Source organism: Colias philodice, chromosome 16 (assembly GCF_061535455.1).
Source record: "Colias philodice isolate Cphi_HAF_F1 chromosome 16, ilColPhil1 Martin Lab GWU primary, whole genome shotgun sequence".
NCBI classification, from domain to species: domain Eukaryota; kingdom Metazoa; phylum Arthropoda; class Insecta; order Lepidoptera; family Pieridae; genus Colias; species Colias philodice.
This window is the reverse complement of record NC_143101.1, coordinates 3,156,694-3,177,462: the sequence shown is the minus strand read 5'-3', so window position 1 is coordinate 3,177,462 and position 20,769 is coordinate 3,156,694. Positions and strand designations below refer to the sequence as shown.

Genomic DNA, 20,769 nt, shown 5'->3' with positions numbered 1-20,769 from the left:
CTCGCTACTGGTAAAACGCGGGCGGGCGGCCCGCCCAGATGTTATCTCAGGTTAAAGGGCTCAAGTGTTAATCTATCGGCGGTAGATAATTTTTAATAACATGTTTGTTTTGATACTCGAACAAATTCTCAATATTATTCAACGTTTTACGACTGTGATTTTTAATTGCGTTGTTGTATAGTGTACATGAGGTGAACTAATGATCTAGTAAATTATGAAAAATTTTTTATCAAATTTTCTTGATACATATGACAATACAATTCCAGGTGTATGCTTCCAAAAATCCTTAAAAAAAAGAGAATACACACAATTGTTGGGAAAGCATTATGAGCTTTTTTTACATTCTTGAATTATTTTAAAATACAGGTACATATTATGCTTCGTGCCAACCGAATAGTACCTATATAAAAGGTATGTATACTTTTTAGTTGTTACATATTTTAATACTTACCTGTGTAGAAAACTATTTTAATGTGTAGAATTTATTATAGTAGTTACATAATTTTTTCTATTTCCTTCCTCGCAACATTTAATTTATTAAAAAATTGTATCAATTATGAGTTAAAGAATTAACACTATAATATACAACACTGGAACTTTACAATACGCACAAAACGCTGCTAACTCATGCCTCACGACGCCTATGTGTACAGTCCCCTAGGGCAGCCCATTGTCGTCAATTGTTTCACTTAGTGGTCTCGTAAACACGGCTTAATGATCTGTCTGCAACACCTCTTCACTTGCAATAAAGGTCATGGGTTTTAAATTAACAATCAACATATGTTAAAGGTGACGGTCACTATAATTCTATAATCTATTTGTGTTTTTATTTCGATGTAACATAGAAAAAATGTTATGAAAATTCATAATTTCACAAGTTTAACTAAAATGCTCGCAATTTTCGAATTTCGAGCATTTTAGTTAAACGAATAATACCTTGCATTTTGGAAAAAATCTTATATTCTTTTCATATTGCAGTGTTTCTCGTAAAAATAAAATTGAAATTAAAAAAAAAACCTTCATAGACTTTTGGGGTTATTGACATATCTATCCTCACGTAGCATTTGTTGATTGTTTAGTATTCACTGCGACTGCTCTTACATTCTCATTATCTCTTGTCAAGTTCGCTAATATTTTACTTAACTTAAGGATTTCCAAGTCTGTACACAGTTTAGATAGTTAATTATAATGTCTTAACACGTTATCTTCGATAAAACAACATTTAGGTACGATAAAATTGTTTAGCGTTTTCTAGCATAGAGTTAAGGTATTCATACACTTAAAAGTCAGTGTTAAAATCCCACATTTGTTTATTGATAAGTAATTAAAATGTTATTAGTTCATAAGGTATTTAAATGCTAGATAAGTACATCGAAGAAGAAGCTATCGACTTGTGAAAATTATTTCACTAGTAGCTCTATTATTTTCTAGTGACAAGCATTTGTAAGTTAGTTTTAACCTCTGAATTAGGTCGAAGTTAAGCTTAACAGGTTATACTATACACCGGTATTAAAACTTTATTTCTATTACACTAATAAATCAGAAGAGATATCGTTTCTGTCCCGCTACTTGTTTCATTTTGAGCTTTAGTTTTCATAAATAAATTCGCCATTTATTTACCTAAGTAGTACAAGTACCAAGTTCATAAAGGAAAATAGGGTTAGATTTATAAATGATGACTAATAAATAGGTACTTCTCATTTATATGAAGTGGACTTTGCTTAAACGTCTTGATAAGGTACCATAAACGAGGGTCATGATAATCATTGGGTCACAATAACACACTTTTAAAACACACACTTGCAGTCATATTCTCATTAATTTAAAAATTATAAGTAGGTAAGTACAAAATATTATTTAAAATAAGATGATGTTGGTAAGAATTCACACAAGAAATTTGCGTATTACCTACCGGACGTAAGTATGTTCCCACTTTTCGGGTAGGTAATAGGTATATGTAGCAGGAGACACCGTTCTTTTTTATTACATTTTGACCTAGGTACATATTTTCGCTTTAGAGTATGATTTTCTTTTGATAAAATAAAAACCTCTTATCTATAAATCCAACACTGTTAGGTTTATGTTTTTACACTACTATGTACCTACTATTAAGAATTTATATATCTAATACTACATAAGAATTGTATTCAAATTATCAAATTAGTCGTTCAAAATAAGAATGCGATAGGCTATGAATAAATAACTGATATTTGTGAAAAAATATTTGTTAAGACTCTTACCAGAATATATTGCTATTCGAGATCGTAATAAGAATGCCGAGATAAGACTAATCGTATAAGCTACGCATTAAAAGCAAGATTAATTTGGGAAGGCATAAGCTTCCGATAGGACCATAATCGCTCTTCTTGTTGTTGTAAGTGGGTATATTTATAGAATGATATATGATAGATATCATCTAGTTCCGATATAATTATTTACCAGCTATCAGAACACTTCCTCTTCTATATATTTAATAGATAAAAGATTTATCTATGTTTGTTGCATCGAAAAAATTGCAATGATTTTCCTGAAACATTGAATGCAGATTTTGAGCTGGAGTTACACATACTCTAGGTACTTGAAAATACTTGAAATACCATTTGAATACAAGCCAGGTATTTGCAATTAGTAAAAAAGATATGTTCCTAACTCAAGTGCAATGAAAAATTTAACGCCATTTCAAAATGGGCTAGGTACGTATCATTCGAGTTACTTACAAACATAAACAATGAAAATTTTATTCCAATGTTAATATTTGAAGCAGCAAATGTTCTGTCAAGGATACGCTTATCACTGAATAATGAAAAACAGTCGACAACCTTTTCTCAAGACTCCAACGGTCTACTGAATATATACCTACCCAAAAATCGGTCAAGCTGTTTCAGAGAAATTTGGCTCTTACAATAATTTATTTTAATATATTATTATATAAAAAAGAGTATAAGTATATTGATAAGATCCAATCGTACGTATTTTACGACACGGAAACATTACAAAAAATGAACTATGACGCTACGAATACAGTACGAATATTCCATGGGGGTGTGATCAGTGATGCAAACGTAAAGTCAAAACTCAACTCCCACAAATGATACAACTATCTCTACAACCTTATTAAAGTTTATCTCAGTAAAAATGCTCGTGTCTGATCGAAAGGTTATCGGCAATAATTATTTTAGAGGACGGTGCATGGGGATCCGTGATGCGTATAACGTGTTCATTTATATTGTTGTTTTTACACTAATAATTATGTTATTTCAAACGAATAAAATCAAAACTACTGGAATGATTAAAAAATAACCTTTCATCATTTGAGAACTAGATAATTCCACTCCGTTTAGTAGACTATATCGGTGCTATTGTGGTAGGTAATCGTGGTAACAGGTAGATAGGTACCTATAAAAAATAAACATTTTCTAAGTAAAGTTTGGTTTAGTTATTTACTAATTTCAGTGAATACAATAAATTATATCTAATCATTAATAGGTCTAACCAGAAGTAGTCGGTGCGAGCAACTAGTATTCAATATTTAAGTAATTAAGCGGTTTTCTGGAAAATATAATAATAAACAAAACTATCAAAAAATTGTTATGTCGATTGATGATACCTACTTGATGATAGTTGGGTCAATGAAAATTTAAATAACAGACAATGTGATGTTACATTGTTATCTCAGTAAAATGTATTTTAATGGTGGTAATTTAAAAAAATGACTATTCATAAACACGTGTACTAAAACTTTACACTATTTTCTAATTTCTGTGCACATTATCCACAATCCATATCAACGATCCTCCAAATTCCTATCGGTAAAGGAAAACATCGTGCGGAAATTGCCATTTCTCGGAAGGAAAAGTTCGACAGAAAAAGCGACATGTGACTTCTGCGAATCCCAATTTATCAAACGGCCAGCATGGTACAACCTTCACGAGGCCTTCTATATCAAAAGCCTTTGTCACTAGACCCTATAGTGGGAACAAATATGAGATAATAATAAGTGCTTTTGGTTTTATTTTTTGGTTTCTCCATTGATATTCACGTAGGTTTTTTTATGTGCTACAATGCCATAAAATGAACAATCGAAGAAAAAAACAAACAGTGCAAAATTAAAATAAAAATAAAAACTGAGTTCACTAACTTTCCAATGGGATAAAATATTTTATCCAAAATCTCTCGTTTATCTGCTACTCGATAAAACTCACGGCAGAACCGCATGTAATACATACCAATTATATAATATTTTTATATCTATCATACACGGAAGGTCAGACTATCAATAAAATAAGTATAATAATTATTACCTTCATTAAATTGTAAATTATCATTAGTTTTATAATAATTTCGACTACACGATAACGATACATATATGAAAATTGAAATTAAAATTATCAAGAGCAGAAAATTTATGTTATAGATGCGTCCAGAGGTATTCAGATTAAGATTCGTATACATACTGTATATTGTGATAGTCCTTTACATTTTGGTTACAACCATAGTATAAGGAAAACAAGTATGTCGATTCCCGGCGAATAGGAACGCACGGAACCTAAGCTCGCGAGACGCAGGGTTGTCACTCGTCACCTTGATATTATAAATAATAATTATTGTATATAAACAAACACCGACTGAGTCGAACGAACGGTCCATGAGAAGGAAGCGGGCGGCGCGGCGCGCCACGGCGTTGTGTACATGCCACAAAATGTGCACAATTTGTGTAAAGTTCTTTTCAATGCCACGTTACTTCCATCATATCATATGAAATTATTAGAAAGTAGTTATACAGTAAAATAGCTAGCAATGCATGTGAATAATAAGTAAATATATAATGTATTGATTTTAACTTTATTTTCAATACAAATTCCACTAAAAAAGAAAACAAATCCAGATCAAAAATTATTTATTTCTTATCATCCAAATTGACATTTAGTCCAACATTATTATGTTCAAACAATTTACCAAATAATGAACTGTACAATTCATTTGCACTCTCTTCGTTCCATTTAGTTGATTTCTCTGGTGCCATGTAGCTCACCAGTGGATTATGTACTACATACTTAATCTTCCGTCCCTTAGTAGCTTTAGTATCAACCTTTCGTTTCATTTTGCTCCTCATTTGCTGCAACGCTATCCACTGCCTGCTCAACTGAACGGGATCAGTTATATCTGCCGATTTACATTCAATCAATTCCCTCAATAATTGATGATAGAAATCGCTGTCATCAAATATTTCCGGTATGTATTCATCATCGTCCTTTCTGCTTCTTGTAATTGGGTTAATTTCTGAACCATTATGTTCTTCACTGTCGTCTTTTTTGTATCCGATTATATCGTACTCCGATCGTTTTAACTGGGTTCGTCTTATCAGCTTTTGCTTACCAGAAAGAATGTATGAAATTTGTTGTAGTATTGTGTTTGTTGGTGCATTTTTTATATTCGCAGCTGTTGCTATACGAGTTTTGTCATTCCATTTTTGGATAGTTGAATCTCTGAATGATTTGAATGACTTGTAACATGTTGCTATATCGCTTTCGTAATCTTCTAGTTTACGCTTTTTAGGCAATTTTTTAGTTTTAGTTGGTTCTTTATTTTCTACAGGTTTAGCAGGTTCTTCGGTATCTGTATCAGATGGAATTTCTTCATTATCTGTGTCACTTGGTATTTCTTCATCGCTTTCTTCCTTCTTCTCTTCCACTTTAGAATCCTGGCTTTGTTTGCCTTTCAATAATGATTTTGTTTCTGGAAAATTCTTTAGCAGCACACTTTGAAGTGTTAAAAATCTGAAAAAAATAAATATAATTTCAACTAAATTATCTTTCAATATGCTTGTAGGATATGCTAGGTCTAAACAAATTCTGTGTCATAGCTTCAATTATATTTTTATTGAGATTTATATATCATATTTTAACATTGATAAAATGTTTGTAACATCAGAATATTATATGTTTTGTATTATGTTTAAAATTCATTTAAGTCTGTTATTTTTAAATGTATTAAACTCACATTAAATCAAATACAGAACAATATTTGAAAAAGCTCTCTTAATATTAAAGCAACAAATAATACTTACTTATCTAAAATTGTGGTAACATTATTTAAGGTTTTACTACTCTCTTCTGCAAAATCAGAGTTCACCTTTAATTCTTGATATGTATCACTCATAGGCATTTTGTTCGCTGTATTCATGCATCTCTGCAAGTGTATCCTCATTTCCAAAAGTCCTTCCCAGAGTAACAATTGATTTCTTACACAAATACCCTTTTTAGCTTCCTCCGATACATCCTGCTTCTTGACATGTTCAAACTGTTCTTTGATTGGCTCATCCATTTGACTAATATCATACCCTTCACCCTCATCATCATATTCATCACTGCCCTGATCACCATCATCGTTTTCTGACGATTTCTCATCATCTGAATCGCTTTGAAGCTGTTTTTGGAATTTTGTTATGCTATAATCGTCGCTTTCATCTCCAGTCTCTTCCTCAACTGATATATCCTTACCAGATTGACTTTTCTTCTCGTTTTCATCGTCTTCACTTACGTCATCTGAACTGTTTTCTTCCAATTCCTTTTTAGATACAACCTTGCCTTCATACTTTTTGCTTATATCACTAAGTAAGTTCACGTTTCGCTTGCGAAAATCACTTATTAAAGCTTCATCTTCGTCAGAGGAACTACTATAATCTGCTCGTGTAACTGTATTTGGTTTTGTATTAAATATTTCATCATCTTCAATATCAGCTCGTGGTTTTACAGTCAATGCATCTGCTATTTTATCAGATAATGTTTGTTTTGTATTCTTCTTCTGTTTGAACTTCATATTGCAGTTTTTAAAAACAAATAACCCTAAAAATTCCAATCAAATATCACCAATGTGCTTTTGACGTTGACATATGACATAATATGATAATAGACATTTGACACTTGAGAATTTAGATCCCCAATCCCACAGAACAGTAAAAACATATAGAAGTGCTTTATTGACATAATTAGTATGAAAACCAGTGTCGCCAAACTCACACATTTAAACCGATAGTTATACAGTACACTACAAGTAAACTATGGCTTTGATTGGACAGCTTAATTTGAGTAAAAACTGACTTAGCTTATAAATTCAGCATTTCAATATGTACCCTAACGCACCATATTACGGTTTATTTTAGTATAACATCCCTAGGTATATTAGCTGTTTTGTTTCTCATTGCACAGAAATTCCAAATTCGAAAACATTCAGCTACTCCACAACAGAGGGCGTTAGTTTTCGATAGATATAACTTTGAACCTCAACACATAGAGATAAGGTTGAAATTTGTGTCACTCAACGTTAATGACATTAACTTGATATTTATCTGATGCTATGCCCTGAGGGATGTCAGGTTATCGATAATTGTTATCGATAATTCACAAATAAATATTTTTTGTGTATTTTTTTTTCTTTCTATTAACTATATGAGTATAGTATAATGTGTCACATTTTGGAGTATGTTTATTACTACTAAGTACGTCTTTTTATATTATTATTATTAAATAAAAAACAGAATAGAATAGTATTAATCTATATTTACAAAATACAAATAGAAAATATGCATTATTTTAAATCTTGGAACTGCCGTAGGTTTGCTGTATCGGTGGCCTTTGTTAGACCGCTTAGTGCTGTTCGGCATCCAGTTAACTCGTCACGTTGCATTTATCCATTTCTCTTTTAAATTAGCCTTTTTGGGAAATCTATAAATAAATTGGACAAATGAAAGCTAAGGAAAAATAAAATAAAGTTTAATATTTATAATGTTTGTCTTTTCTAAAGTATCGATACTGTCGATATGCGCCACAAGCATCACTAAAGCGACATTCGTTTGTTTATTGCAATAATATTCCAGAAAGTCTTGTTTGCTGTTCAATCTATAATAGTACTAATTTCTTACGAATTAAGGTTCATTTTGACTAGATATTTGTATACAATTTTGACAAATTACAAGCGAAGTTATAACATAAAATATTATATGTAAAATAAATAAAAATAAGACTTACCGATGGTATGAAATGCCTCCATTGCTGATATTATTTCGTCTGCTATCATTTTTGCACTCTAATACCGAACAACACGTCCTAATTAATGAATAAATATGGAAAAAAGGTTTGACAGCTGACAACCGACTCGAATATTTTTCTGCGCACGAGCAAGTTAGGTGATCTAAACTTATTATTGACACGTGGGCCACGCCCACATCACACTTCTATCTACTTTACTGTTCTGTGCCCAATCCTATAGTCATAGAAAATTATATAGTTTTTTTTTTAATATGTATTTTTACTTGATTTTTACATTGAAATATATTTTAAATAAAGTACTACATAATTTACAATGTAAAACTTTGTTCAATATTTATTCGTAAAATAGTAGAAACCAAAGTTACCGATTTTTTAAAAACGAGTTTACAAAGTTGTTGTTGAGTAAATTAAAGCGCGAAAAATGACATAACTTAGAATCCGGTACAATTTCAAGTTTTCAACTTCATTAACCCTTATTAAAACGCTGGGAGCTATACTTCCCACGTCTCAGATTGAAGAAAATCGTGTTTTATTTTTATATGCTTAAACCTAATGCAGTGTAATATTTATCTACGCAATCTTAACATTTTAGAGAACTTTTTTTCATGGAAACGCTTTTCAGAGAATTATTACATGTCATGGTAAACACACGTCAAAGTCAGGTGACGTGATTTTGCAGCCGAAAACGACCGTTATTTTTTAGTTTTTGGTGTAGTGCTCAAAAAAAATTAGATAAGTAGATTTGAGTTCTAGCTATGTAAACTAGACTATATTACGGTTGCGTGAAACGGAAAAATATGCCCAGAATCTTTCGTTTATACCTTGGTAGAGTCGATTGAAATTAAGTCTATAAGTGGGAAGATATCATCCCAGTGTTCGTCACTGCACACGACATTCGGAAATTCTATATATAAAATCTGTGTGTCTAAAAAATCTTTTTTAGTTGGTATAAGCAACTTATTTATTGTTATTCGTTATTTCCTGATCAGATAATTAGAAATCTTAACTCAATACATTAGTATTTACCTATTGTTTTTATTTTGTTTTAGAAAAATGCCATTTTAATGTTGAAGTCATTCATTTTTCAATTCCCGAATTCTTCCCTCAGTAAAAGAAACTTGCATTGATGAGTACTTTCACCTCCTTTATTAAAAAACTTGATTTTTATAATTTTTTACGATAACATTAAATTCACAAGTGGAGTCAGGACAACTAACTAGTGTTTTAAAATATTGATGTCTGGAGTGGACACTGGGAGCTATAGTTCCCACCTTTCCAAACTTTTTACAAGAGAGAACAGATGACGGGATATATACTTCCCACCGAAAAAAGGGTACTTCCCCCCCACTAACCCCTTTTTTGTGTGTATTTTTGAAATCTACGACCCAAAATTACCCAGGAACGTATCTTACTTTTTTGTTAGCTCCTCCACAGGCTCGCGTTTGAATAAGGGTTAACAAAATTAACAAAACAAAAGCTTGCGTGTGAAAAAGAAATTAAAGTATTTAACGAGTCTAACGGAATATTTAAAAAACAAAATATGCCTCGTCGGCGAGAAAAAACTAAAGCAGTAATTTGGTTAAGTGAAGAAATATCGAATGAATCAAATGTTTCTAGCACTTTTCACTACTATGGGTTAGATTTATTTAAAATTTCCATCAAGTTTATACATTTTACTGTAATTTTTGAGCACCTTTAAAAAATATATATTTTACAGAAAATTTCAGTTCAAAGACGTAATCGCTGAAGTCGGCGATTTTGTGCTAATATCAAATGCCGACTCGGCAGAACCCGACACTGAAGAAGGATGTGACGCAGCCAAAATACTAGCTCTATACGAAGATATTTATAACAAGCACGATCCATTCAGAGCTAAAGTACAATGGTATTCGAAACCCAATGATTTGCCTAAAGGATGCTTGAATAATAAAGAGCCAATAAACTTTCTAGAAAAAGAGGTAAGATGTTGAGAATTATGTTTATCTAGTCTTAACTATAGGTTATGCCTATAGTATGAAAGATTCTATACCTATTTTTACTGAATTTAACATTATTTTTTCCAGGTAATAGAAGACCACCGTCCTTTTGACACTGATGTGTCTATAGAGACAATATTCAAAAAATGTAATATAACTTTCATATTCACTAAAGATACTGGATTGTCATTAAAAAACAGTCCATATAATTACATTTGTCGGTACAGACTCATAGCTATCACTAAAAGGAAAGTTAACTTAGAGCCTGTGGTTGAAGAAGAAAGAAAGGCTTTAGAATTATTAGCGACACCAAGAAAATCTGCAGTTACACCTAAAACACCCAGTAGTTTAGTCAAAAGAATGGGCCGTGTATCACTTTCAGATAGAAATTGGAGTGTAAGCAAGAATGATGGTACAAAACTGTTACTTAAAAGAGCAATATTGGCTGACAAAAATGATAAGGAAGTGCCTCGAACTCCAGAAATAACAACACCTGTGATAGAAACACCAAAAAGTACAAAAAAACTTAATAAAAATAATTTAGAAGATATTTTGTCTATGGAACTGAGAGAGAACTCGGATGAAGAACTACCGACATTAATAATCAGACAACATGTGCCAACTACACCGAAACGAAAGACTCCATTACGTAAAGCAAATGATGAGACACCTAAAAAGGTTTTAGTATTCGAAGAAGAAGAAAAAGAGGTATATTCAACTAGATCTGGAAGAAAAACTAGGAATCCTATGACATATCGTGAGTTAGAAGTTTCTCCTGTTAAAAGAACACCAACCAGAAACTATAGAATATCAGAAACAAGTGATGAATTCCTTATGACTCCTAGAACACCTAGGACACCAAGAGCACCTAGGACACCCAAAACTCCTAAAACACCTAGAACTAGAACTTCTATAGCTAAAACACCTAAGAGTGTCAAACGAATTCTAACCAGTGAATTGACACCCACACTGCATTCAAGAACACATTCAGTAGATAATATTAATGGTAAGTTAATATTTTTAATAACTTTTTGTAGTTTTCCATGTAACTGTTTAATGGTTTAATATATATTTGTTTTATTATTAGAGGCATTAAGTATGTATATGATAAAAAATACAACTTAAATAAATATTTACAGATTTCACCAAAGAAAACCGCTCTTTACCAGGGAGAGAAAACCAATTAGATGAAATTTTGTCATTTGTGAGATCTAAGTTGCTTGACCATATGAGTGGGTAAGTTTCAAGTTTTCATCTTTTTATGATTATTAAGATGTATATTTTTATTACATGGTGGCAAATAAAACACTTTCTATTTCTATTTTATTTCAAATAATATGATATATGTACTTACAATTTTTAAATATGATTTTATAATAAAACTAGCGGCCCGCCCCGGCTTCGCCCGTGGTACATATGAAAAATAGATGTTGGCCGATTCTCAGACTTACCCGATATGCACAGAAAATTTCATGAGAATCGGTCCACCCGTTTCGGAGGAGTATGCAGACTAACATTGTGACACGAGAATTTTATATTATAAGATACTTTCCTCACTTTCTATATTAAAACAAATGACATATTTTTTTTATGAACTCCCTTTGTTTCCATAAGATACATTTTAAAATTATTACAAAAAATAGCAAAAAATATTATCAATGAAAATTTTAAAATGATTTCAGATGTATGTACATATCAGGTGTCCCAGGCACTGGCAAAACAGCAACAGTAAATTCAGCTTTAAAAATATTGAAGGAAGAATCAGATTTACCTGATTTTCAACTAGTAGAAGTGAATGGAATGAGAATAGCGGAACCAAGGCAGGCTTATGTACAAATTTACAAGCAACTTACTGGTATGCTATTTCATGAATAATGCTTTCGATTCAATAATAGAAGATTCTGAAAGTGTGCAAATTCTGTAGAATTACCGATTTTTCGAGTGTTTATTTATATTTATTTGAAACAAGTATCTGGTTGTATAAATTAAAAATAATCTCACTTCTTTATTAATGTTATGAAAAGTAGGATACATACTTTTCATAACATTAATAAAGAAGTGAGATTATTTTTAACAAATTTATTTAATTTTTATTAATAAAATCTCCATTCGAATACCTGCAGGTAAATCAGTTGTTTGGGAGCAGGCATGTTCACTACTAGAAAAGAGATTCACAAACCCTGGGCCACGGAGAACACCTACAGTCCTAGTTGTGGATGAAGTAAGAATTATATGCTTTAAATTTTTATATTGTTATTGACGTGACAACGTCTGATAATTGGATAGAGCCGGCTGCACGCACGAAAAAACATGACTCATGCGGCGTTACCTCGCTCTGAGGCGTTCCATGTAAGGCTTGAAGTGCAAGCGAGAGCGCGGAACGAGCGACAAAGAAGCACAATCGGACGTTGTCATGTTCAACTATCGTCAGTAAACAGACATTACAGACAACCAATTTTTTTCGTTATTTCATTATTGAATTTACAATCAATTTACTAGAAACAACTTCTTTAAAGTCGATTTCAACCCTGTTTGAACATATAGATTTTATTCAAACTTTGTACACTTATCAAGGATCGGTGACAATACAATTATTTCATAATTTATGCCTGTTTTTTTTTAAATTTAAACATTATTTTAAGTTTTAACAACCTTCCAGCTAGACGCCCTCTGTAACCGCCGCCAAGACGTTCTCTACAGTATAATGGAGTGGGCTGCACACAACACAGCATTACTAACAGTACTCGCAGTGGCCAATACTATGGATCTACCTGAACGAGCTCTAGCAGCTAGAGTCGCATCGCGTTTGGGACTAACCAGATTGACGTTCCCGCCGTACACACATACACAGTTACAGTGCATTGTGGCTACGAAACTGGCTGGTGCGAATGTCACGCCGGATGCTGTTCAGTTGATTGCTAGGTAAATCCTCGTCCTTATATCGTAATTAATAATATAAATGCGAAAATGTGTTTGTTATTTTGTCTTTCACGTCCAAACAGAGCACTTTAATGATTTAATAGAAATATGTACATAAAGTAAAAAAGCTGGTATTTACTAAAAAGTTTGGTTTTAATGTAGGTCTTGCCGTGGATAATGTGAGTATGTAGTAATTTCAAATGGAGGATTAAATTTTATATTACAACTAGCTGTGCCGTGCGGTTTCACCCGCGTGGCTCCGCTGCTGTTGGTCTAAGCGCTATGATATATAGCCAATAGCCTCCCTCGATGGGCTATCTAACACCGAAAGAATTTTTCAGATCAGACCTGTAATCGCCCGAGATTAGCGCGTTCTAACAAACAAGCAAACTCTTCAGCTTTATGATATTAGGATAGATATATATATTTTTAGTCTTCAACCTATCACAAAATACTTTATCCTACACAAAATTCACACTAAAATATCAAACTTTTACAGAAAAGTAGCTGCCGTATCAGGTGATGCACGTCGTGCATTAGCACTCTGCACTAGAGCGTTAGAACTGGCCGGTGATAAAGAAGCGGGGTTAAAGGAAGTCCAGTTAGCGCTCGGAGAAGCTGCATCTAGTGCTGCAGTGCGAGCCATCAGGAACTGCTCCCCGAGTGAACGGCTCATGCTGAGAGCGGTGGCTGCTGAGGTAATATACCGTGTAGTGTAGTTTAAAAATGTGTGAGGTACATTTTGCAAGTTAGAAGAAGTTATGAAATTTAAAGATATAACATTGAAGATTTCATAATATTCATTCATTTGTGCAGAAGAAATATGTTGTTTATTGTAATAAATATTAACTCAAAGCTACTATTATGTATTCTGTGCTCAAAGTGAACTGGAACTTAGTTTTATCCTTCTACTAACTGCGCTCCGCGGTATCACCTGCGTGGCTCCGCCCCTATTGGTCCTAGCGTAATGATATATAGCCTTCCTCGATAAATGGGCTATCTAACACAGAGAGAATTTTTCCTGAGATTAGCGCGTTCAAACAAACAAACAAACTCTTCAGCTTTATAATATTAGTATAGATTAAAATAATGTGTGTATAAAACTTCAAGCCTAATTAATAAGCTTTTTACCTTGTGTTTTTTCATCACTTAATAGAAACCCTTTAGGAAAAGTCTCTAAAAATATAACACATTCATTAAGAGTATAATATATTTCCCTAAATTAAGCTCTTTAAAATTAAAATTGCTTTAAAATGTCCTTTTCTCACAATTATTGACATTCAGGTGGAAAGAACAGGTTCAGACGAGACAACCCTATCTCGTGCGTTAGCAACAGCAGCTGCTATAGTAGCGCTCGACGGTCGTCCATACAGAAGTGCGCCGAACATTCGAGCGCCTACACCGTCACAGGCTCATACAATATGTGCCAGATTAGCTGCTATCAAACTATTGCTCTTGGAACCGAAACCATCAGAACCGAGGTTGCTATTAAACGTTAGTGCTGATGATGTTCATTATGCGACCAAACAAATTACCGTCTAGAAACTTAAGTAACATTCGCGCGAATATTCGCTCAAACTCACACGATATGTACTAGACTTGCTGCCATTAAAGTATTGCTTTTGGAACCAAAACCATCGGACCCGAGGCTGCTGTTAAACGTTAGTGCTGACGATGTTCATTATGCGACTAAAAAATGACTGTCTAGACTCTAGATAGATGTTCAACATTCGAGCGCCTACACCGTCACAGGCTCATACAATATGTACCAGATTAGCTGCTATCAAACTATTACTCTTGGAACCAAAACCATCAGAACCGAGGTTGCTATTAAACGTTAGTGCTGATGATGTTCATTATGTGACTAAACAAATTGCCGTCTAGAAAGTTCCGTTACAACATTCGCGCGAACATTCGCTCAAGCACAACACAATATGCGCCAGACTAGTATAATAAATTCAAAAATCATATTTACTTAGTTCCCCATACATATTATTGATATTATTTAAATCATTTTTTTAAATTAAATTCTGAGCTATTGACATTATTATAATAATTTTGTATGGCAATACTGACAAGATATCCATTTAGGACTATAAGTACTAAATTTAAGACGACTCATAACTTGGCGCTGGTCGTCAGCTATGAATAACTTTTAATAGAAAGCTTCTTTAAAATACCTGAAAAATGCATATTATTGTTGATCATTATTGACAGTAATAAGTGAAAATGATAAAATGAAGTTGGAAATTCCTGATTTTATTGTTTGATTTTATTTGTTGACTCAAAGCCTTTCGCATTACATATCATAATTATTATTTCATTTTCAATATTAGTTAATTTTGTACCTGTTAATAATATTATATTTTTCTTATAACAAAAACATTTGTGACTGTCTACTTAACGATTACAAACATGTTATACACGCAATACATTTAGTTGTGTGAAGTAAAAGATTTAACATGAACAAGAGATACAATGAATGAAATAAATTATTTTCTTAATTATTGTCTTATTTTTCATGCATCTCCAACTTGTAGGATTTTAATGAGAGCTTCAGTATTATTCTCTTGTACTGCTTTTCTGCAAGCGGCCACAGCTGCTTTGCTATACTTGCCCACTGAAAAAAGATGTCCTGGGTAAATAAAAGCATACATTTCACTTCTGAATGTTAGTGAAAGTATTTTCATAACTAGATTAGTACTTCCGAAGATTACTACAAAGATAGGAAGACAGTAACTACCTACACCTACAAACTTATAAAAATATGGATAAGTATCACCTCTTAAACGAGCTCCTTGTTGCAAAATAGTGTGGAGATTTTTTAGAGACGTAATCGTTTGCTCTTGCGAAGCTCTTCGAATATGACATCCAGTTAACAACTCTTCATTAAGAAGCATTACTTCTTTATAACGATTCAACATTTCTTTTCTACAAAAATAAAATTCATGAAAAAGAAAAAATCTTTATTTTATATGGAATAAACCTAAAGATAACTAAGGTCTGAAGATTTCTTACAAGTCATAAGATGCCGCATCAATTGCAGCTGGTAGTAAAGCAGTGATCAATTGTGCCTTTTCTGCACTTTCAGCAGCCAAACGTGATCTTGTTTCTCCCACTTCAGATGCATTCATCATTTCCAACCTCAATAATTCTTCTGCCTTAGGAAATTGGGCAGTAGACTGAAATATTGTTACAATGAATAATTATGATAAGCTGCAAAAAAATTTAAAGATTTTCACCGATTTTTATATCTATGGATTTATTACTAGAAGTTTTGTTAGGTCTGTAGTTTTGTGTTTTGTCATTTCTGTGCGATGTCATTTGTCACGTTGACAGTTTAATTTGACTTTTGTTAGCGTGGGTCAAGTCCGATTTTATTGTATTTTGCGAAATTTTGTGTTTTAACGCCGACAATGGTAGAAAATAATGAAATGGAATTATCTGAGGCAGAAGCAGAACAGTACGATCGCCAAATCCGCTTATGGGGATTAGAATCTCAAAAAAGGCTACGTACCTCCAAAGTTCTCATTATTGGATTGTCCGGTCTTGGAGCCGAAATCGCTAAAAACATTATTCTTTCGGGTGTTAAAAGCGTATGTCTGCTCGATAATGAAAAGTTAAGAGAAACCGATCAATACTCTCAGTTTTTAGCACCTCCAGATAAACTCGGTGAAAATAGAGCGGAGGCGTCTTTACAGCGAGCCAAAGCATTGAACCCAATGGTTGAAGTAACAACGGAAACGAAGGCAGTTGACGATCTACCTGACAGTTTTTTTACAGAATTTGACATTGTGTGTGCGACGGGCTTGAAACAAGAGCAACTTGAACGTATCAATAACGCGTGTAGAGATGCTAACAAGAAATTCCTTTGCGGTGACGTGTGGGGAATGTTTGGCTACATGTTCACAGATTTGATCGACCACGAGTACTCTGAAGAGATTGTGCAACACAAGGCTGTGAAACGCGGCCCTGATGACGATGAAAAGACTGCACGCGAGACAGTAACGATAACTGTTAAACGACGCGCCATATACGTTCCTTTACAAAATGCATTATCTGCTGACTGGTCGAAACCTGAACTGCGATCGAGACTACGCCGCGGTGACCCTTCCTACTTCGTAATGAAGATTCTTTTACGTTTCCGCGATGAATACAATCGCAACCCAGATCCTGCAAAACGCAAGGCAGACACAGAAGTTATATTCCGGATGAGAGATGAGCTGGTGAAAGAATTGAACCTTCCAGTTGGTTTTGTCAGTGATGCTTTATTGACTGATGTTTTCGGAATTGTATCTGGTGCTGCAGCTGTGTTAGGTGGTGTGATTGGTCAGGAAATCGTGAAAGCCGTCAGTCAAAGGGAACCTCCGCATAATAACATGTTTTTCTTTAATCCAGTCAAGTGTGTTGGCTTTGTCGAACTGTATGGCCAATAGCTTTCCAACTAAGATAAGTAATAAATTATTTTAAGACGCAAACTATTTTAGTTTTATTTTCAAAAACATTCCAAAAATATAATGGTTTTTTCAGCATTAGAATATATATGTAGCTAATAACAACATAAGAAACATAGTAACTACATTATTTAAAAAAATATAGCTCTTATTTCCTTTGATGAACATAAACAGATCATCTTTATAATATTTCGTTAATCAGGGGTGTGCAATTTGTTAAGAACATACAAAGAGTGATAAAAACCAAATAATACCCACCTGCAAATCAGTCAAGTTTAAAAACACAGCTAAACTCTGTATCAAATCTCCTGCCAACCTTATGTCACCTGTTTTAAACATAACCTGGCCATTTGCTTCAAAATCCAAACCCAGATAACTTCTATCCCTAAGACACAGAAAGTTTACATGCAACTCTTTACTATCTTCATTTTCTAGCTCCAATTCTTCATCAAGAAGAAAGTTCTGGTTCAACCAAATGCATATTCTTTGGACCCTCTCTGTGATTTTAAATGTAACATAACTGTTTGAATCCACCCTTACTGTTGATTCAACCAGTTTATACATTGAGAACCTAGGTAGGTGTTTTGTTAACTCAAATATGTGAAATTGTTCACTGTCTGGATATCCTACTAGTGCCTGCAAGAATACAGTTTTAATAAAAAAACATATAGTTCAAGCATCAAATATTAGTTATAAACATGGACTTGCTCTATGTTTTTGATTAATTAAGTCTTCGTCACCTCTTTACACCATACATATCCTACCTTTATAATACTAACGAACCTTTATATGAACATCAACCGGTATATCTCTCGGAGATCGCAGCGGTATGTATAGAATGGGTCGCAAACGGCCGGGTGGCGGATGTCGCGCCAGTGTCTCGCCCGTTTCAAACACACCCTCAGCCAGTACAAGCGCTGCGCGAACGACTGTTTCGTTGTTTGTCGATATTGGGAGCTGGATGCAGCCCTGGTTATGAAGTATCAAATAAATAATTATTGCGGGGTTAATAACGTACGAAAACACGTAAGTAATAGAAGAAAGTTCCATTAAAAATTAAAATATCGCTAAACTAACGCATATAATATTCCTCACGTCTATTGAAATTCTTAAAAATTTTCGGGTAATTAAAACGGCAAACTAACATACTTCCTGAGTATCCGCAGTAACAGCTACTTGTAAACGAGTATTAGTTGGCATAGCTGATGAAGGACGACTGGCTTCAAGACTATCCGAGACAGTATTAGCCTCGTAATGCTGCAGTTCCATCATTAAGGCCTGTTTCTTGCTCAATAACTCAGTAATCGCGAGTCTGTCTTCTTCAGATGCCAATTTCTTTGAAGCGTTGAAACCCGAATCTTCTGAGAACGGTGGGTAGCCCAAAACTGTCCGATATAAACCATTTCAAATTATCGATTATAAATTATATTTATTTTGTCCGATTTCTACTTGTATCACAATGAAACATTAATATTCATACACTGTAGTTCATTGGTTTTTACAAATTTCCCAATTTACCTTCGCCTTTATCAGAAACGCAGACCAAGTCAGGAGCGCCAACAGCTCTATAGTCAGCGAGCAACATAGCGGCAGCATTCGAGCGCAGTTGTACTCGCCTCAACACTCGACCGCCACTGTCGCGCCAGTCTATACGACCGTTGCTCCAACAACATGCCAGACTCTCACCTGACCATTGCAGTGAGATTGCGTTTTGTTTTGACTAAAATCAAAATGTATGTAAACTGTCCGCAGAAGTATTTCTGTTCTCTTTTAAATTATTCCGTTACTGTATTTGTGTCGGTAATAATATTTTTCCTTTTTATCAAACTTAATGATCAATAACATCAACTCACTCATAAACAACATAAAACACTGGCTATTAAATTTTTAAGAGCATTAGTTTAATGAAGTACCTACCTTTACGCGCCACAAGCGAATCCCCTCCTCATATACGCCAATGGTACCATTAGCTAATCCATACGCGAATCTCACTTCCGTTATGGGCGATAAACACAACACTGGTCCAGTTTCAGGAAGTTCTACTATGAACTGGTTATTCTTTAACACCCTTATAAATGAATCTACGCAACCAATGAGAAGCTGAAAGAGGTTTTTAATTTATCTTTATTGGTTAAATGAAGACGTAATAAGTCTCGAAAATTATCAGTTACCCGTACATTTTATTATGCTTTATACTTACTTCTATGTCGCAAATATAATAAGAAATTGTTATACCTCATTCTCGCCATCTTTATCGAAGTCAAATGCTAAAACAGTGGAGACCTTCCCGCTAACAACATTCCAAAATATTTCATCCCCTTGACTATTCAAACCCAACACTGAACTGTTTCCACCTACTATCGCTAGCAGTTCCGTACTTTTACCAATTCTGCCAGTAGTTATCACATTAACTCCATCTGGTACTTCCTTGAAGAATAAATCTGTGTTGTCGTGGACATCATAGGCTAGAATTTAAATATATTATTCAGCAGTTCTAATATTGAAGAAATGAACATAAGTAACTTAGAACGAGACATCCCGTATTTTACTTGGCCAGTACATGGTTATAGAAACGTTTTTATAGGGGTGTGTCATCATGTTGCTATAAAGTTTATTGTAACATTTTTCTTACCTAATATTTGGGTGGGAGAACCTATAAGTAGGATGTCCCTTGTACAGTCAGCTTTTAGGGCACCTGCAGCAAGCGCTATTACAGCTTGACTAAGATTTAGCTCCGATACCTCGGCGTGTGCCTCTGACCGCTGGGCCCGACCACCAACAATACCATGTGGATGGTGTATGATGATCTTAAACGTGGAGTAAGTAGTTATGTAAACATTAACTAAACACCTATAAATCCGTATGCAGTTTTTTGTGAGCAAATTTTTAAAAAGATAGATAATAAAATAATTTTAATTATCATAAGTGAGAAGATTGGAGCTTTAGTTTTACAGTACGATTACTATAGATATGTTACCTTGTCGTATCCTGCTGCTGCCGTTAAACATGGGTGAGAACCATCATATTTTGCTATAATAATTATCCCAGGCGTAACTTTATGATTTAATTCTAATTTGAAAACTGGCTGTACAGCAGTAACCTGCATTATTAGTTAGAATATTAATAATAATATTAGTAAGTATTCACTGTATACACAGTGTTTACTGTGGTGCTTACTATTGTGTTTCTATAGGAACGTTATCAATTTCTTTTGTGATCCCATTTTTATGTTATACATTTGCCAACATGACTTGAGAAACTTGATAAAATCTTTAATAGTAAATATTTAGTTAGTATTAATCTTATATATAAAAATGAATCGCAAAATGTGTTGGTAAGCGCATAACTCGAGAACGCCTAAACCGATTTCGA

The 20,769-nt window shown here is 33.6% G+C and overlaps 4 protein-coding genes across 4 annotated transcripts; 2 read left to right on the top strand and 2 right to left on the bottom strand.

The window, feature by feature from the left end:
* Nucleotides 1–4,880: 4,880 nt before the first annotated feature.
* Nucleotides 4,881–6,890, bottom strand: LOC149481524 (protein AATF-like). Its single transcript, XM_089705360.1, has 2 exons — nt 6,068–6,890; nt 4,881–5,777 (listed from the first exon to the last, which is right to left on the bottom strand). The coding sequence occupies exons 1-2, from the start codon at nt 6,817–6,819 to the stop codon at nt 4,898–4,900; spliced, it is 1,632 nt and encodes a 543-aa protein (XP_089561486.1). The 5' UTR covers nt 6,820–6,890; the 3' UTR covers nt 4,881–4,897.
* Nucleotides 6,891–9,509: 2,619 nt separating this feature from the next.
* On the top strand, nt 9,510–15,259 carry Orc1 (origin recognition complex subunit 1). Its single transcript, XM_089705160.1, has 9 exons — nt 9,510–9,683; nt 9,766–10,006; nt 10,112–11,030; nt 11,164–11,260; nt 11,707–11,879; nt 12,148–12,245; nt 12,684–12,946; nt 13,443–13,641; nt 14,228–15,259. Exons 1-9 carry the CDS (start codon nt 9,589–9,591, stop codon nt 14,483–14,485), a joined length of 2,343 nt encoding a protein of 780 aa, XP_089561286.1. The 5' UTR covers nt 9,510–9,588; the 3' UTR covers nt 14,486–15,259.
* Nucleotide 15,260: 1 nt separating this feature from the next.
* Nucleotides 15,261–20,537, bottom strand: LOC149481521 (BBSome complex member BBS2-like). The gene is made up of 11 exons (XM_089705161.1): nt 20,375–20,537; nt 20,030–20,204; nt 19,633–19,862; nt 19,315–19,497; nt 18,916–19,117; nt 18,547–18,782; nt 18,181–18,366; nt 17,656–18,033; nt 15,962–16,125; nt 15,726–15,874; nt 15,261–15,563 (listed from the first exon to the last, which is right to left on the bottom strand). The coding sequence occupies exons 1-11, from the start codon at nt 20,501–20,503 to the stop codon at nt 15,463–15,465; spliced, it is 2,133 nt and encodes a 710-aa protein (XP_089561287.1). The 5' UTR covers nt 20,504–20,537; the 3' UTR covers nt 15,261–15,462.
* Nucleotides 16,287–17,421, top strand: Aos1 (SUMO1 activating enzyme subunit 1). Its single transcript, XM_089705162.1, has one exon. It carries the CDS (start codon nt 16,360–16,362, stop codon nt 17,377–17,379), a length of 1,020 nt encoding a protein of 339 aa, XP_089561288.1. The 5' UTR covers nt 16,287–16,359; the 3' UTR covers nt 17,380–17,421.
* Nucleotides 20,538–20,769: the final 232 nt, after the last annotated feature.